The sequence below is a fragment of the Caloenas nicobarica genome, chromosome 2 (genome assembly GCF_036013445.1).
Source record: "Caloenas nicobarica isolate bCalNic1 chromosome 2, bCalNic1.hap1, whole genome shotgun sequence".
In the NCBI taxonomy this organism is placed as follows: Eukaryota; Metazoa; Chordata; class Aves; order Columbiformes; family Columbidae; genus Caloenas; species Caloenas nicobarica.
In genome coordinates this window covers 56010183-56029840 of record NC_088246.1, presented here as the reverse complement: position 1 = coordinate 56029840, position 19658 = coordinate 56010183, and the positions used below count along the sequence as shown (strand labels likewise).

At 36.0% G+C, this 19658-nt stretch overlaps 1 protein-coding gene across 5 annotated transcripts in view; it reads right to left on the bottom strand.

Moving 5' to 3' along the window:
* CDK13 (cyclin dependent kinase 13) overlaps positions 1-19658 on the bottom strand; it is a 47822-nt gene that overhangs the window by 22625 nt on the left and 5539 nt on the right. For all 5 annotated transcript variants that reach the window (XM_065627594.1, XM_065627596.1, XM_065627597.1 and 2 more), the window contains exons 2-5: positions 12162-12767; positions 8536-8703; positions 8125-8264; positions 7037-7207 (exon numbers count right to left, since the gene is read on the bottom strand). In XM_065627594.1, coding sequence (XP_065483666.1) covers positions 7037-7207; positions 8125-8264; positions 8536-8703; positions 12162-12767 — 1085 coding nt within the window. The remainder of the gene's footprint in view (positions 1-7036; positions 7208-8124; positions 8265-8535; positions 8704-12161; positions 12768-19658) is intronic.

The window sequence follows — 19658 nt, the reverse complement described above, 5'->3', positions numbered from 1 at the left end:
ATTATTACACAATGCTAGAATTTGTTTTAAAAATAAAAACTTCCAAAGCTGAATCTTCTTTGTTGGTTCTGAGAAACTATTAAACTAGTTTACTAGCCTTGGCAGTCTAACCATTAAAACCTGATTTACAGTACTACTCAAACTATATTTGGAAGTGATTGTAGCTGCAAAAAAGGTACAACACAAACGGAAGTGAAATTCTGTTAGTTTATTTCTAGACAAACATGGTCCCCCTTTCTGACAGAGGTCTACAGTTTCAGTCAACAAAACAGTTACGTTATTCCACTTGATCATTTCAAATCTCCACTGGTTTTCATCAGATCTGATCCTTTTATAACAGGGAAAGAAGCTACAGATATTCAGGAAGAAGATAACAGTCATGGAAGACTCCACAAGTCCACTGCGCACAGGCAGAAGTCTGCTTATTATGGCATAGTCTGAGTTTGAGTTTACAGCATCCTTTAGTTCAATCAAAACAAATTCCACACAAATACCCATTTCTCAAAAAGGAAAACAAAGTAATTATTCTTTCCTTTATGAGGCCAAGATGTTCGATAACTTGGAGGTTACACTTTAAAATGACTCTCATAGTTTCATAGTAGCTCTGCCCAATATCCTCATTTCTGGAAGCAGTGTCATAAAAACACCTACAGCTCTGTTATAGTCAAGTGCATGCAGTTCAAACCAATGCAGAATTACTTATTTGACTTTAATAATATTACTTATCTTACTGCTGTTACGTTAAAGACCTGCACTTCCACATAAGTAAGAATCTGTGGGGTGGGAGGCAGCCTACAGTGCGTTTCCACATACTGTAACAGTGCACTAACAGGGGGGTTATGTCTTGGGTGTCCCATTTCCTTTGCTAATACCACACAGCTCATCTCCATTCCTTTATCTACTGAGATAATAAGAAACCTTAACGTCACTGCATGTTGATGAAGCAGCAGCTGGATCAGCTGAACAGTAGTAATATTGCCTACTTCTGAATATGGGTAAGAGCAGCTGAATCTATCAGGGAGGTACACAATAAATAAAGGAGACTCACATAGATGGAAACAATCCTTGCCTTACTGCTGTTGTTTGCACTTAGAAAATTCATCTTTTCAACCATTTTGTCATTTAAGATTGATAAGGGTCAGAAAGTGAGATGCCAGTTTGGAATAATTAAAGGATTAACACATCTCCTGATCATATATTTCAAGTCATGGAGCTGTAACAGTAGCAGTTTTCTTAAGCAAGACAAAATGAGCTGGGGTATAATGCTGTAAAGCTACACAGACAAAACGGGTAAGTAACAAAAATGATGATCTGTAATATACGAAGGATTTTCTGAGGGGCCAAGAAAACTGACAAAACATACTTTGCATTTTTGTGACACAGGCAGGCTCTGGATTTTTTTTTTTTTTTTTTTTTTTTACTGTCATCAAATTGCACAGATCCAGCAAACCAGGACATCAAGTTACACATTTGTTCCCAAAGTAACATACAAGTGCTTTGGGCTGGGGGGCAGGGAGCAGCAGGGCAGAATAATCCAAAAGCCTACACAGATGATAGCTTTTAAGCAAATATTTTCCAAATGTAATTTCACAGGGAAAATGTTTAGGGTTTCTCAAAATATCTGATTACATACAGATCAGAGGAACTGGGAGACAGAGGTGACATGTGCAAACTCTAACTCAATCCTTGTATGGACGCATTACAATAGTATCTTGAAATACAAAGATGCTTAAAAAAAGCAACCTTGCTCCATTCAGTGCATGGTATGTACAATACTGAATCGCTGAACAGGTTTTCAACCTTTTGTTCTGTACTCACTGTTCAGAATGAGACTCCATCAGATTTTAGTTTCGCTAATAAGCCTCCTCAGCTGCTTCTATGCAATACATATATTCCCCCCTCCATCCCGTAATTGATTAGAGAGAATTCTTCTGTATTTACTCTTTAATTTCCTTAACATTTCTCATCTAGTAGTTATGATACACTGTATTTCAAAAGTTTTAAACAGAATTTTACCAGAGCTTGAAAACTAAAGAAGCAATTGTCCAGTAATTCACTCAAGTTCCTTACATTTAAATTCCTTGAAGTCCCTTAAACAGACATTCATCTTTTCTTTCTACTCGTTTTTTAAACCTGTTTTTTAATTTGAGACACATCAAATAAAAGCATAACCGCTGATTTAATCACCTTAAGACTACAGAAAGCATCATCGCTATACTGATTTTTCCATTTAGATTTCACAAAACTTTCTGTTCAAGACAAATTTAGTCTACCAAATCCAGAACTTTTTTGTTTTGCTTTACATTTTCACCCAATATCAGGTTTTTATTTCATAACAAGTGTTATTCTCCCATTCTATGTTCAGCTGCGTTCTCTTCTTGAAACAAATACAACCCAAACCGTGCATACATGGAAACATATTCTGAAATAGGCATACCAGTCAAGGGCATACTGAAGTCCTGAAGTATATACTGTCCTTGTTTCATCACATACTACAGGGAAATAAGAAACAAAAAACTTAAAGCATAGGAAAAGCCAAATATATCAGAAATCTTTGATTAATCATCAGGGATTTTCTCATTTTGCCATAACAAACAATGTGATGCACCACTCCAGTAGTCACACTATGCCTACTAACTCAGCTCTAGCATGAAAACTACTTGGGTAAGAAGTTTCTATCATCTATATCAGGAGCAGCAAGGCAAGTTGTAGATCATTACGGGTTTCTGAAATTCACATCAGTTTGGCTTTAGTCAACTTCCCAGGAAACCTGGATAAAGCTAGCTACAATACAAGTAGAGAACAAATCCTGCAGTGAAATACTCTCTGATGACTGCATGACTGCTGTCACAGACTCCTAAAACAAAAAATTTCAGACAAAGTACTCCTTGATGGCTGTGACAAAGTAGCCTGCTAGTCATACCACAATGTATAACAAAGTCAGAGTGTCCTTTTGACACGACACACGTACTACAGTATTGTCAGGATACATACTGACTTCATGCCTAAAAAGGTTTGTTAATTTGTACTGCAAATGAATTCAAAATTTAATCTAAAGTAAGCTTAGATCTTAAAATGAATTATAGAAAGACACACACACCACCCAAACAATCCACACACAGGAAAAAAAACACAACACCCCCCCCCCCGCCACCCCAAACAAACCAAAAAACCCCAAGCTGTTGATGTTAAACAGATCTTTTTTATTAGAGTCTCCCATGCAAAGTTTTACATCCTCCCTCAGGTTAGAAATTGAAAATACCTCTTCCAGTCAATAGGAGGAAGAGATGTCAGTCAGTACACATACTGGTTTTACATTTAGAGCAAGAAAATCTAAGGCACTCTCCACATGTTCAATAAAAAGAAATCATGGCAGTCCCATAGTTAGACTGTTGAGCACTTGCAAACAGCTTCTAGCTGATGAAGAGGCAACTGAGAAATGAAGAACCATCTCAGGTGCTCAAACGAAAAAGAGAGATACTTAAGTCATATGAATGACAGAGTTGCTGAGAAAACAAACCAGAGTTAACAAAAGCCCAAAGTAAGAAGGGCCTTTTTTCCCATGATTTACTTTATAGCTGATGAAGTGGCGCAACTAACTTAGCTTTAAGGTGTATAGATTTGAATGTACCTGGGAAATAGCTCTTTGTTTTCAATTTCTGTTTTAAATCTTGTTTTCTTCAATTACTGATGCACAGGGAACATCACACAAACTTTAAAGACCAAAAAAAAGGGCTAAGAGAAGATGAAGAGCTTCTGCAAAGTACAATCCTCCTGCTCAAAACTCTGGTCTAAAAGGACATGAACTGAAGTTCATAAACGTGAATTCCAATTAATTTGAACTATCATCAAGCAAACAAAAAGGAAAAATGAAGGAAAGTTTAGCTGCCAGCAGACTTAGTGGTAATCACCAGTGTCAGGCTGCTTCTACTAGTGTTGAAGACTGACACCCACAACTGCTCCTGCACTGACTCAGTAGAATAAAATGTTTTCAACAAAAAGAACTAGAGCTCTGAGACTTCAGGAACATATCGAAAGGAAACAACAGCTCATCCCTGCTATCAAGTCGAATGAGGCTTTACATCCTGAGAGAAGCAGCGAGGGTTTTAACAGTATGTTCAGCAGATTTTTTTTAAAGTCAGCTGTTACGCAGATATATGAATAAGACAGAATACACACACTGAGTCATGTGTTCCCACCCCAAAGCTCGTGTGTTCATTTATCTCCCTCTGACAGGCAGGGGAGAAAAGCCTACATGAGAAACATACAACATGGATACTCCTTCTCACCACACCAAACATATACGTTTCACCTGGTGGGATCGTGCCTCAGAATCATGTTGTTAAATTACCAATTAGTAATCAGTAATGCTGTTCTCTATCATCAAGCAAGTCTCATGCATAATGAAGAGTGCAAAGTTAAAAACTTTGTATCTCCAGTATAGCAGACCCACATAACACCCACTTCTCTGTGTGTGTGCCCAACATATACCAACAATTGTACTGTCTGATGTGCTGTTATTTCCACTGATGGAAATACACTTATAAAAACACCACTGCTTCAATGTGTTACATTTATTTTCCTAATGGTTGGTCTAGAAAGAATAAAAATAATCCTACCTATTAAAGTTGTTTCTATTGTTAAACTCATACCCCAAGCTGGCCAGGATAAAACAGATACACTTCTTTCATTTACTTTAAAAGTAAAATGCTGTTGAAAATATTGAGATTAGTCAGATACTCAAAAGTTTGGAAGACATAGGATTATGTCCCTTTAAAACATGTAACACAGCTCGAAGTATTAGGACAAAGTTGTACAAGCCAATCCACTGCTGTTTCACAGGGCAATGTTACTATCTTAAAAAGCATTGTTAAAGCAAGTACTGTACAAAGCATGCCCAACAGTTACATAATTGTCAGAAAATTAAATTTGCTGCATCTTAAACTAGTAAGACCCAAAACCGACCAACCAAAAAAACCACCACTTAACAACCTTAAGTGAATAAGCAGAAGAGTAATAGGTCAGGATATGATAGTCAGCCTTAGACACAAAATTAAGTTTACTCATATTAACTAGAGGAACATGTGTTGGCAGAAATGTCCTCATTCCCTACTTTTACAAATGAGATTTCTGCAAGGTTTTGTAAGAGTTATATTCCAAAACTAAGATAAGCATATAACATACATTAAGCATGTTCATCAGAGGGCAAAACACTTTGCTTGTACTGTAAGCTCAGCTTGAATAAGACATCATTACCACTTTATAACGGTTCCTTCTTAAGCCAAGCAGCCCACTTTTGTGTTTGCAGTGGTTTACCATGAAAATGACCAAACTTCCTTCCACTCACATTGGTTCCCTGCGTAGACTACAATTTGGCCACAATGTCTCAGTTACAAATCCCCATTTCACATTGAACTACTCATTAGAGAAATACAAAATGCAGCATCTAAAAAAACTAAAAACCAACCAACTTCCATCTTTTCACAGACAAATCATAATAGCACAGTCTCATTATCATGATAATGCTTTCAAGAGACTATCAGAAACTAATTTTATTCTAGCATCTCCAGAGAAGCTCCTTCCCTTGCAAATTTTCTGAAAATGTAATTGTTTTAATAAGCTGTTAAATAAAAAAACCCAGAAATTAAATTGAAAGCAATATCAAGTGCACGAATACAGACTTGGACAAAAAAAAAAATAATGAGACACAGTTTGAAGTACACAAAAAAATACAATTCAATCCTACATGTCACTAAACAGAAAGAGAGAAAATTAATTAATGAGCCATCAAGTATTAAGTCAAAGCTCAGTGTGATCTCATTAGCCAAGTAGGTTAGACCTAATTAAAACTCAGTACAAGATTCACATGAAAAGCCTAAACTGGCTGTTGCAGACTGTCAGGGATCAGACTGGGTGCTGACCACTGAACCTACACGTATCTAGAGAAACTCTTTCACTAGATGCTTCCTACTTTTAAACGCAATTAAAAAAGCACATCAGTGCTGTATACCCTTCAAGGTATTATACCTTCTAAAGATGCTAGTAAAAAAAAAAAAATACTAATTCCTGCTTAATTTTGACAGCCACCTTCTCACTCAACACAACATCACCTGGTGTTTCTGCTGGCTACACAGTCTACACAGTGTTTTCTGCCTGCACTGGTGCTGGGCATTGCTGTATCAAAACTCAGGGAGGAAGAGCAGGGAAGAAACACAGGTACCACATTCCAAATACCCTCCTCAGCCAAATCCTGTGTCAAATTGCCCACAGGACACCAAAATACCCCCAAGTGATAGGTTTATAAGACTTGGACCTAAAAGGAAACAGCCTCCAAAGACAAAATGACCAATCCAATATCAAAAGTACCATACAACAATGCTGCATGATTTCCATTCTGTTTGCTTGATGCTCTAAGCAAAGGAGGTTGCACTAACTCGAACAAGCCAGACTTAACACTGAAGGAACCAAAAAAGTAAGAGTCTGCATGCTTTATATTTGGAGAAAACCACCACCACCACCCAAATTTTGCTTTTCATGTTATTCATTCATCCTTCTTCCAGCCTTCAAGACACACGTATCAAATTATGAAAAAAGTAACCAAAGCACAATTCAAATAAAACCAAGGCCTACAACGAAAAAATCTCTTCAGCATTGAGCCTACAATACTCTAAATGATATGAGAAAATGTGAGAAAGATAAAAGGCTAAAAAAGCTCACAATTAAGAGCTTCCTATTGTTGCTGGCCTCCGTAATCCATGAGTGTCAACAAGTCAAACATCTATTCCTCCCCAGCAAAACTGGAATGAAGTAATAACTTTTTTTATCCCACAAAATATTTGCAAAATTGTTTCTATGAGCAAAAGGCATAGCTGAGTTAAAGGACTTCTATAAGTGATTAATTCAAAACTAAAATCCTTTGCCAATCATCACAATCTGCAAACACTTTTTTAATGATGCTTAACTTCAAATCCAGCACAGCAGACTACTGTATTAGGAATAGGACCAGAAAGAGCCACCCCTGTGGCAGTGTACATACCTTTGTCCTTCTTGAAGTCCAAAGCATCTTCCTTATCTGTCACAATTTCCTTCATGTTGATAATGCTTTGGTGATTAAGCTGTCGAAGAATCTTAATCTCCCGTATAGCTGTAATTGGAAATCCTTCCTTTTCATTATCCAGGCGTACTTTCTTTAATGCCACCATTTCCCCTAGGAGAAAATTTAAATTAAAAAAAAAAAATCAGCAACCAAACTATGGACTTTAGTTTGTTTCTAAAACCCTTCCCATTTGTTACCATTTCTGAATGGACTAAACAGACAACATTTTGTTGGAAATGGAAACAGAATTAACCATTGTTGGGAAATAATCACATGGAGAAGCAAAACTATAAATGAGAATTTTCAGCTATCCACTGTAAGGCCTGTCTTCTTTTTCCTGCATACCTCACTCATCTGTGTCCTGACAGTCCACACTGGGTCTACCAGTAAACCCCTATATAAGAGTGATTATCAACAGCAGCTTTAGAGACAGAGGCCTGTTGTCTGCTCTGGATTTCTTATTACTATATCACCACAGGTCAGAATGCATATAAATGGCCAGAAATACTACGTAGTTCAAGATATGACGCAGATGACTAAAGAGTTCTCAAATTAATCAGTATACCTTCTACAAGCAGAAGTGTCACTGCCACATTTACAGTGAGGAGAAGTTTTCCTTATTTTACTGCAGTCAGGGCTGGATGAAGCTAGATTCTGCAAAATGGCAGAAGAATGACCTACTCATGATGGATGATACCTAAAGACTGTATGCCAGCTCAATCATTCTGTTCTTGGAAGTTTATTTCTACATCTGGGAAGTTTTTTGACAGCACAGATATCTTTGTTAGCTCTTAAAAGGACTTATCCTAAACCAGTGTAGATGATACAGACAAATGATTTTCCAAGGCAGCAAAAAGTAATTTGTGATTCAAACAAATGCTAGATTTAAAACTGAACAAACCAACCAGCAACTAAAAATTTCCCAAATAGAGGGCAGAATGCCACAAATTTTATTCAATATAAAAACAAACCAAAAATATCCTGTTCACTTTAGAACTGTAGTATTAGAATCACTTTTTTGAACTTACCTGTGTCTTTATCTCTAGCTTTGTAAACTTGCCCATAAGTGCCTTCACCAATAATACCAATGATATCAAATTTATCCACACAGCGCTTTCCCCAGTCTATTTCTTTTTCTTTCGTTTCACCATGCCGTGGTCCACATATTCTAGAAAACAACAAAAATTTCTAAGAATAGAGCCAATATATCTAGGGATTGTCTTAACCTTGAAAAGCCTCTGAACACTAAATATTTATAAGACATTTTCAGATAACTGGCTTACTACCATTAAGTGGCAACAGGCCATGCAGTTTGATTCAAGCCTTATTAATATTAAAAGTAATTAAAAAGCAGAACTCTTTTGAAAAGTATATATTTTAAAGAAACAATTATCACTTCTACTTGCTTGATAGGCTTTAAAAAAGTCTAATAGACATACTTTGGTCTTCTCTTGCTGTGTAACTGAACTGCAGGTTTCTTTTCTTCAGGACTTTTGGATAAGTCAGCTCCTCCAGGCAACTCAGGTGGAAGTGGCAAGTCTGCAAGCAGATGGCGAAGTTTCTTCTCTGTTTCTTTAACTGTCTTCACTGAAAGATTCTCTCGCAAACTATTAAAAAAGACAATTTTGCTAATAAGTTGAACACAGTAGAATGATATTAACACACATGAATGAAAACCTATTGGAATTATTCTTTTAAATGCATTGTAGGCTCTCAATGCATCAACATTTGAAGTCACTGCTCTTAAAATTTGCAGGACTTTGATTTATGCTTTACAAATGGCTCACAAACAGCTCTATGGAAGATGCACAGCTCACTACCAAAATTCTACCAAAACTACAAAATCAGATCTTTCCAGTGAGACCTGAGGTTAGATGACAGAGCAATCCATACCTGGCCACACAAGCTTTTTCTCATGCTTATGGCCTAGACTATTATTTTGAACTCAGGTGCTGCCAGACATCAGAAGTGTACTGGTAAAATCTGTACTCTGACTTCTCATATAGAAGAGAAGATTATCCTAATCCAGTTCACTATAAAGTTGTTCTCCAGAGATAATGAGCTTCGCGGTTACAGTAACACTGCAGGGCATTACAAGGCAGTCCACATCAACTCATTTACAGATTCCCATCTCATACATTTGTGGAAACACTCCAGATTCAACACATTTCTACTGATCAGCATGCAAATCAAGTGGGAAAAAAAAAAATCAGATGAAGAAGTGACTAAATGTTTTCCTGTCATGGGTTACTGACATCTGACCATTTTTAATCATCAACCATAATTAGATAACAGATACTGACAGTCAATCTCTTGAGAAAAATCCCGTAAACACATGTACAGCAACATATTCCTTTAACAATTACCATACTATACACAATCATTCTAGAGATGCTGTTTCCATTCTCATTGCAAAATTCTGCAAACATCATACTTGCTGCAGGATATTTTTTAAACACGTGGTTTCATTTTATCAGAACTTCCATTAGTTTAGCTAATTTGTGCAGCTACTTCATATTCAGCCATTTTAAAGCCATGACCAACTCTAAACATTATATTACATAACTGTTTATTCCCCACAGGACTCTCATATAGTATTCTCTCTTTAAATGTCAAACTCTGTCATTGCATCAAGAAAATTTTCTGTCGTGCTTTGAGGGCACATTTTGCAAGATAGCTGCATTTGCCAATAAGCACCCTTCTCTACGATCATTTTCTGGAGGTTTTTCTACAACTTCTTACCTACATAGTTTTGCAGATAAAGCAGGAATTTCTGTAAATGGAAAGGTCTTGCTACCTTCCATCATGGAGCATGCATATATTTTTTCTCACATTAATTGCGATTAGTAATCTTTACATATTTAAACAAAGTATTCTCATGTTTTGCATATGTCTATGCTTCCCCATGAAAACAGAACACTTGAATATCTTCTACCACTTCTCAAGCTGCCACTGCCTGAATTTAAAGAAGCACCTCAAGGAAGCATATACTGCCCTCATCACAAACATGATGGTTAGCATGCTATAAAGAAGAAACCACCTTTGGACAGCACATATAATTTTCATGGTAAAGAAAAATTCTTAATTTTGAAGTTCATGTATCTTTATTTCTCTCACTATTTTGACCCTAAATTTTCGATATGAGTGAAACTACAATACACGAGAGGTTCTGAAATAGAGGCAGCTAAGAGCGGCCTTTTTCAGGTCTGTTAAATCACATGTCATCGATGACCAGAACAGTTTTCCCTTTCAGCTAACCCACACAGTGGTTTTGTAACACTGCTGTTACTTGGGTAGTTCATTTATCAGATTCTACTGAACTTCACAACTGACAAAACATAAGGAACGAGCCAGTTCTGCATAGCATCAAGGTTTCTTTGTTGGTATGATCTTCCCATAACTCTGAGCCCAAGATGAATGCCTTTGCCCTTCTCCCCTCTAAAAAATATTCATCATTTTTCTTTGATGACTTAAGCTTTATCATGACTTGTAGCCACAACCATTCTGATCTGAAGTTTATAATATAGGCAAAATTAAGCAAAGCATAAATGACCTTGTATCACTTGTCATTAATCTTTCTAATGCAGCTGTTTGCAAGCTTTAAGCTTTTTTTTTTTAAAGAAGGAGCCAAGCACTGATATAACCATTTATAGCTTAACTCCTCTGTGCAGTTTAGCTGTACTTAAAATAGTTATTACATTAAAAAATACTAATAATGAGAAGCAATTAGCCAGCTTCAAGATGAAATCTCATCACAATTAACTCCACAAAGCCACTCATGTATTTAGTTAAACTAGTTAGCCTAGTTTTTAGTTAAAACAGTAAATCTTACTCTCAAATAACAGCATCAGAAATCCCATTTACCTAGGGAGGATGGCTTTGTCATAAATTTAAATGCAGCTGTACATTCGCCACACAGATGTGATTCTGAACAACTGGAATGACATTTGCTACAGTGCTGACAGGCAAGAAACAAGATTTCTCTTTTACCACTAAAAAAAAAAAAAAAATCTAATACATTGTTAGATTGTATCTATTTGCCAAGGCCTCCTGTGCATCCAAATGTTTAACACAGCACTAAATTACTAGCAAACACAAGAGAAAAATTTACACCTGTAGTTATAGCTGCTTCTACTAATCAAAGAAACACAATGCTCTTCTCAAAGAATAATAGAATACAGGTTAGTTTCAAGATATAGAATACAAAAAGTACTTCATATGGCTTCAAATTTTTCTTTTACAGTTTGATTTTTTTTCAAAGATAGATCACACTTAAATTAGTTATTCCTTCAATGCTAAGAAATTTTGGTTTACTTATTGTGAGATGTTGGTTTCTTATATGTATGTGCGAGTCATGTAACACTATGAGTAAAATCAAAGTAACTTTTCTCAACTTCATCAACAAACCAAAAGAAAAATAGTAGATTACAGCTCAACGGCACAATTTTCCAATATAAATCACAAAACATATTGTCTGTTAAGACTATGAAGAGACTTAATGTAGTCTAAACTCAGATGACACTTGGAATACAGACGTGAATTTCTACACTAGATACAAATTTTTACGCTTCAAAAGTTAACACAAATGACAAACCATGAAGAGAATCTTTACCTCAAATCCCACCTCATTAAAGAAATTCCACATATTGCTACTGAATTCAACTTTTCCCTGAAAGTATGTACATGTTCAGACCAAACTTGAAATATTGAATCCTTGAATGCATTATTGCATTAGTCCCAAAGCTATTACATGCCAGCGATTTTAAATCATCTCTTTGGTGTACTTTTTGTCCAAAGATTCCTCCTAGACTAAATCATTCTCTTTTCAAGAACCAGTTAAATTATTTTTATTTTAAGATCAGATTCTTTTAGCTCACTAATAATCACAGCATTAAAAAACTGCAGAGCAAGAACAAACTACCTAATGCATCAGCCTGATCTAGCAAATAGGATTATATTTATTTTCCAAAGGAAAATATTACAATAAAAAAAAAACCAGACAATAACAACAATACTAAAAAGGAACACAGGCAACCTCAAAAAGCAAATCTATGTCACAACTCACCTATCAGTTTCTTTATCTTCAGGCAGCGTGGGAGGCAAAGGCAAGGGTGGCAGTGTGGAGGTTGGTAGTGCAACAATTCGATCCTTCTCCTTGGTTACTACACTTGGTGTACTCGGTTTGCTTTTCTCTTTTACAGTGACCGGTGGCTGTTTTACAACAGTTGATTTATTCTCTTTTACTGCTGTAGGTTTCTGTTTTGTAATTTTATCTGCAATTAAATTATTTTCCCCTTTCGTTTCAGGAAGCGAGACCTTTGCTTTTGCCTTGTCATTTTTCAAATTTGCACTGCTTGTAGGAGAAGGTGTATGCTCAGTTTTTATTTTCTTCAGGTCCTTTACATTGTTCACTTGAGGTGCACTTACAGCAGTGTCAGTGTTCCCCTTAGTAGGTGTTGAAGTATTGGAAGCTTTTGCACTGGCTTTGGCTGCTTCAGCAGCTCTTGCTTTTTTGTTTTTGTTCAGCTCAGCAGCCAGGCTACTCTTCAGAGTCAATGTACTAGGAGAAATACTTGAATGACGACTTCTGGATCTAGACAATCTGTGTCTGCTACGTGACCTCGAGTGCCTTGATGAATACGGACTTCTGCTTCGAGATTTTGCTGATCTCCTGTTTCAAAAAAGTAAAGATTTACCCAGTTAAAATTTAGCCTAGCTGCTTTCCCAGTGCATATGCTTTTTAACAAACTACTCTTTTTTTTTTTTTAAACCAACCATTATCACCATTTCAAAGACCTATGAAATAGGAAAGATCATGCTAAAAAAAACCCCTATAGATTTAGTCAATCAAGATTCTACACCTAAATAGGTTGTTAGAAAATGTTAAAGCTTGCTTAGATGTAGTTTATCCCAGTATAGAACTGCAAAATATCAGTATACCTATAGGACAAACACGTTCCTTTTTCCTCACTACTTACCAGAGATATTTTTCTCCTTTAAAGAAAATCTGATTCTATGCACCTTGTGCAAACACCTTTAGTATACATAGTATTTCAGAAAAATTCAGCTGGCTACATAACGAGAATTCAACAAAATTAAATTAATGTTACAACATGACAAGAAAAATCTAAACACTGAAGTAGTAATCATAATAACCTCTAAAGTTACATTTTCCTAACTGTCATTAAAATAAGCTAGTTGAAAAAATAATACTGAATACTAAAGGCTGCAACGTTCCTTTTTCAAAATTCAACTGTATACTTTTTCCCCCAAAAAACCAAAAGTACCTAACACTTGTTATAGCTACTGCTAAGTAAACACAAGTAGGCCTATGCTACACCTGCATCAGTATAAAGAGACTTATAGAAAGGTGGAATGGGGGGCAAAATCTAAGCTATATACAAAATCATAGCAGGAAAACAACCTAGAATGAGGGCGAGGGGTTGAATCTTAACAGTTAGAAAAGCAAACTTTTACTGTGCAAAAATACCATTTAACATGAATTATTTTTAATTCAGTTTTTCAAAGTGATATTCTAATTTGCCTAGTAGTTCTGCGTCAGTTCTTCATTATTTAAAAAAAAAAAAAGGAAAGAAATGTAATTGAGGTGAAAGGCATGAGAAAAGGTAAAGTAGCCTAGCCCACTGTTACCACACAGAAACGTTACAAAATAAATTAAATGAAAAGTGGCGGGTTTAATTCATTTTACCATATAAGAACAGCAAGGGTATTCGCCAGATTTACGTGTATTCTCTTGATTAAAGTTTGATGGAAATATTTTCCTTGAATATATCACTGAAGGGAAGGAAAAAGTATAATCAGGATTTTAAAAATGTATTTATTAACTGGATAAAGGAAAAAGTATCAAGCAGTAGCAAAAATAAAACTCCTTGGAAATACAAGAATTTCAGATTTCAAAAGGTAGCAGTGTATGGAGGCTGCCAAAACCTTGGGAAGGAAAAAAAAAGTCAACTACAACCATTATGGTCAGGACTATCTACCACTATGTCAAATTTAATTTTAGTAACAATTCAGTTTTAATTATCAATACGAGAAATCACATTTCAACTGAACAAATATTTAATATAGTACAATAATATTTCGATTTTGTGTGCAGTATTTACTAATTTCCAAATTCACACTATTTCCTGCATTATAGAGAGGACTCTTTTCAGTTTTCTGTCTAAAGCAAAATGAGAAGTTGTTGAGATAAATCAAGATTATGTAGGAGTGGTTCAAAACAATGTGTAGGTTGTTGAAAGAAAAAAAGAAGCGTCAAACCCCACGTGAGGACAACTCTTGGAAACTAATACAATTTAATTCTATGCCAGGAAGCAGGTTTTATAGAATCTTCTGGCACTCTGGCATGGCAGGATAACAAAGACAGAAGGCAAAAATAACAGTAATAATAATTTTTTAAAAAATAATTTAAAAATGAAGGGGTTTTTTACCCTTTAATTAAAAAAAAAGCTTGTTGCATAATTCTGATCTCTGAAGTTTCAACCAAAATTTAAGGGTTTGGTTCAGGTCAGTAAAGACACATTAATGTCTATGTCCATTAAAAACCAAACAAAAACACAGTATCAATCAGAAAAATCCCCTTGAAAACTCACTTCTGCTTCATTAGGAAACATGTCGGTAAAGTTATTTTTCTCATTTTTACTTTGGAAATCTAAGTACTAAATCCCATAGAAAATTTTCAGAGTCCTGGCCAAACTGGAGTAAAAGTAAAAGAGTGCCAAGTTCTATACTTTTCTGTACATAGTTATGATGGGTTAGTGGGAAGAAAAAGGAGGGTTGAGACTATCCAGACAACACGTACCCTTCAAATTCTAGGCCAGAGCTCTCCTCACACTGTTATCTTACTTTTTGAAAGGAATTTTTATCTCAAGCAGAGGTATACTGCTACAGATCTGCACCAGCTGTAGAATCAGTATAATTATATTTCTCTAACATCAAGATAATAAGCCCCATTAGTCCTAAACTGACTTCTATAAATGGTGCATAATTTGCAAGGATGTCACTGACCTGTCTAGGAAAACATTTGCTTGCACATCTTGTCCCTAGATCAACTATTTTAAACTGACAGTCACTCCAGTTACCTGTAGAACACAACCTCCGTCCCAAGGACCTCACTGCAACCTGTACTAAACTTAAAACACACCCTAAAGGTCTCAAAACCAGTTATATTTCTTTCATAAGTACAACTTCTGGGTTGTCCGGGATTTGTATGTTTTGGGTTGGTTTGTTTGTTTTTTCCCCTAAGGTGCCTAATATAAAGAAAGTAATCTATGTCACAAACAGAAATATGGGTGTAATTCCACATGCACTTGGGAAGAGAGCAACAGCTTAAAACACTACAGTTGCTAAGACATCATGCCTGATCATAAGACAGATTTCTGTTCCACTTTGTTTCAAAATAAAACAGGTTCATTTAGATCACTACTAAGGACGAAATGAGAAAATCTGTTCAAATTAGCAACTGCAAATGTTCACCTGATCAGCTACCATAACTTGATAGGGAAGAGGAAGTTTTGAAAAGCTGGGGCAAAAATAACCTAAATCTTTATACCTTCTTCAAAAACAAACATAAGGAAGCCAAACATTGACAGTGGTTTGATGTATGTATTTTAACCGCATTAGTCAAGAGAGTCTCAGATGTGAACATGGATTTATACAAGCTCAGCAAAAACCCAACATTCTCCACGCCAGGTTTCATGCCCCGAATGACAATAGCATAACTTTCTCATGTCAGAATTTCACCCATATGGGAGACAGCAAATACACATGCGTACAAGTTTCAGTTCCAGTACAGACTACAGCCCTTAACAGCAGATGAAAATGATAGTAGCCTAGTTATATTTGTTGTAGAATCATAGAATGTCCTGAGTTGGAAGGGACCCACAAGGATCATCGAGTCCAACTCCTGTCCCTGCACAGGACAACCCCGCAGTTCACACCATGTGTCTGAGGGCCTTGTGCAGTCTCTTCTTGAACACTGTCAGGCTTGGGGCCGTGACACCTCCCTGGGGAGCCTGTTCCAGTTGACTGAGTATAATTTGTGCACTGTTTTAATTTTTCCAAAAGTTTTTAATTATTTTTATGTCGGGCTGGAGGGGGAGGAAGTTGCATTACATAATGCACGTCTGTGTTAATAATAAACTAGAACTTCTTTTAGCATCTCAAAGACCTTTGCAAGAATTCCTTGCTGTACCTTGTCCACTGGACTAGACCCAAGGGACTTAGAGCAAAAACATTAACACTTTCAACTAAACAGACAAATGCTGACTCTTAAGTAATAGGCAGCTTTGTCAAAGTGCTAGTGATTCAAGTTACAACTATAAAATCTGGTGTTTTCATAAGCCTAATGATATTTTCAAATATTCAACTATCACTTTCTTTCACCAGTGCAAAAGTCCCAAGAAAACGTTCCATGCTAGACAAAACTTATGTACATGTTTCCATCTATAAAAATGCCACAAAAACAAAACTATGGACATTTATGAGCCTCCCCTCAAAGTGTATACAGAACTCTGAGAGTGGAGAAATACTGCCTTATACATAACAAAACCAGCCAACTCACTGTTTAGAGCTAACACTCATTTGATATAAAAGTTGAAGTCACTGCAGCACAGAAATGGGCTCACACAATAACCAGTGTCTGCTGTTTAACAGGACACTAACATTTTAATGGGACCCTGAAAAAAAAAAAAAAAAATCAGGATATCTGAAACGTGCAGTACTCTCTAAATCTTCCAACAGATTTCGGTTAAATGTGCGTGCATGCATACGAACATACATAAAATGCCTTATCTGACATTCATTTGCCACCAACTATTTTGTCTTCAGTTAGGAGTAAATGGGAACAAAAGAACGGTGGCTATGACTGCACAGAAACGTGTTGCAAATGGCAAACAAATCCAACCAAACAATCTGGACTTTTTTTTCCCAGTCCTAGAGAGATCAGTGTACTAAAGCCAAGGGCCACATCCAAACCTCCCAAAACAAACGCACCAACATCTGCTGGTAATACACACGGGGAGAGACTACTGAGAAGTCACTGTTCCAGGTACGTTTCTTCTGATGCTTCTTCCCACAAGTTCTGCCTCATTTACAAGTACCTTTGCCATGCTTATCCATTAACAGTTTTCTACGAGCACCTTGAATTCATTTCAGACAGCTCTATATCCCTACAGAGAGGAAAACTGTCAGATTTCATGACATTCATAAAATAACTTCTGAATCATATACGAATTTCAATAGGTTTTTATACATGGGGGTAGGAGAAACAAACCCCCAAAAAGAAAACTGATTTGCCTAAAAACCCATAAGTATCAGTATGACTAGCCTGCATTAGAACTAAGAAGTTCTTTATATAAAGCTGCCTTTTTTTTTTCTTCTCTGGAGACAGCAACAAAGGAGACTAGGAGCACAACTAGATTAGCTGCAAAGGGAAATTGAAGTAATTACATAATGTTATGTCTAGCTATAAAATGAAATTGGAAAAGAAGATCAAGATATTACCTGCAAAACACATATAAGAGGAGGCAGATTTAAAGAGACTGATAGAGGAAAAAAGCACAAGTAAGCAAGTCAACTCAAAATCAAAACTCAACACTGCTTCCCTCCATTTTTCAGAACAACAAAAAGAATGCCTTTCTTTTACCTAGCACACTAAATTTCATTAAACAAAACAGTATTCACTTTTTTCTCTGCTTAATACAATGTACTTATTCACTGTATAAAAACCTACTTAGGACACCAAAGTACCATTAGTTACAAGTTTCAAAACTATTACAATGGTTCCCCTTTTCGAAATGCGACATTCTATTAGACTTCACTGGTTACTTCACTGGTTAACTTATCAATTACCAAACAGGAGATTTATTAATGAATTTAACAAGAACAATAACAAAAAATCTACTGCTGTATTATCACTTACATTCTCAAGCACAGAACAATACCATTCCAAATAGTAACTGAAAGCTTGAAGTGCTATATTTTACCATCTTGATATTTGAAAGCAGAGAGGAAAGAAAAATTATAGTGTTAAACGTGGCAGATTTCAGGAATGGGGTCTTACTCAGCTTGCATGTTTTTTCTTGCCATGCTACTTTCCAAGGTGCTTCTTTCTTTCCCATTCCAATCCTCCCTTAATTTTAACACACACACAAACACAAAAGGCATTACATTTTATTGACAAATCAGAATGGTCATGTGTTACCTTCTCATGTATGTAAACTTGAAAACCTCTTTTCTTCTTAACCGCTTTAGGAGGAAGCTAAATCCAACATGCTAGCAGTCAGCTACACATGTTACCTAAGCGCAAACAATATTGTACTCCGAATATATCAGTGCCTACAGAGTTGAACAAGGGAACTGATTGTCAGTAACTTTTTGACAAGACACAAAACAAAGGGATTCATAAGAATAAAAGCAGAAAAACAAGAAACGGAACAGACCGAAGGAGGTTAAAACACTTGACTATAGCCCAGCTCTTTTTTATTAACCACCACTGCAGTACTGACTAAGCACTGCCATCTTCCCCTGCATGCTAAGGTCACAGTGTATTTGAAAAGGGAGACCTAAATTTAATCAATTGGCTTCACTGCAGATCTTCCAAGACATTTATAATCACTCAGTAACACAAACCACCATGACGAAACATCTTAGTTCATAGTATAGCTTTTCCATGTTGCACTAGCAGGCTAACGTGTAATTAATTTCTTTAAGCCATAACATTAATAGCGCTCTCTCACTTCATACCTTATAATTAATTAATTTTATTTATTTTCTCTAGCCACTAGTTGAAGGTTATATTGTAAGCAGCTTTACAACCAACCACCTATGCAGCTGCTTTGTGCGAGAAGACTACATAACTTGCCTTACCGATTCAAAATATAAATCTTTAAAAGGGTGTCCAATACATAAAGTACTGGAATACTGAAAAATTCTGACATTTTTCTTAAATCTGCTTTATAACCCTGTTATTTTCAGATGAGAACTCTGCCTACAAAGAAATCAACCAGCAAGAAGCCAACTCAGGTACTATGTTCTAAACACATCAAAAGTCAATTTTTTCAAATGAGATCTGTTCCCACAACAAGAAAAGAAACAGCATGATGAGGAAAAGGAAAGGGACATCAACATGGTTGGGCAAAATGCAAAATCCACTGCCAATTAAGAAAACATATCGTAATAAATTCACGTGTACTAGAGCAAGAGCCTCAATACGCACTGGAAAAATTAAATATTCCAAACAGTGAGAACTTACAGTTTCACATTTTAAATTCTGTAAAATACAGTTGTAGTAAACAAGATTAGAGAGCTTTATGTAAAAAAAACCCAAACAAACAGAAAAAACAAACACAAAACCAAAACAAAAGCCCCAACAACAACAACCCAAACCAAAACAAACAAAAAAATATTTTCACCAAGCAAGGGGAAAAAAATATTTTAAAACCTTTCTTACTACTTTAAGTCCAAAAGTGGCACAATTACTGGATTCAAAGTTGTTGGGTTTTTTAATTTTATATCAGTATATGAAACAGTGTGTTCTCCA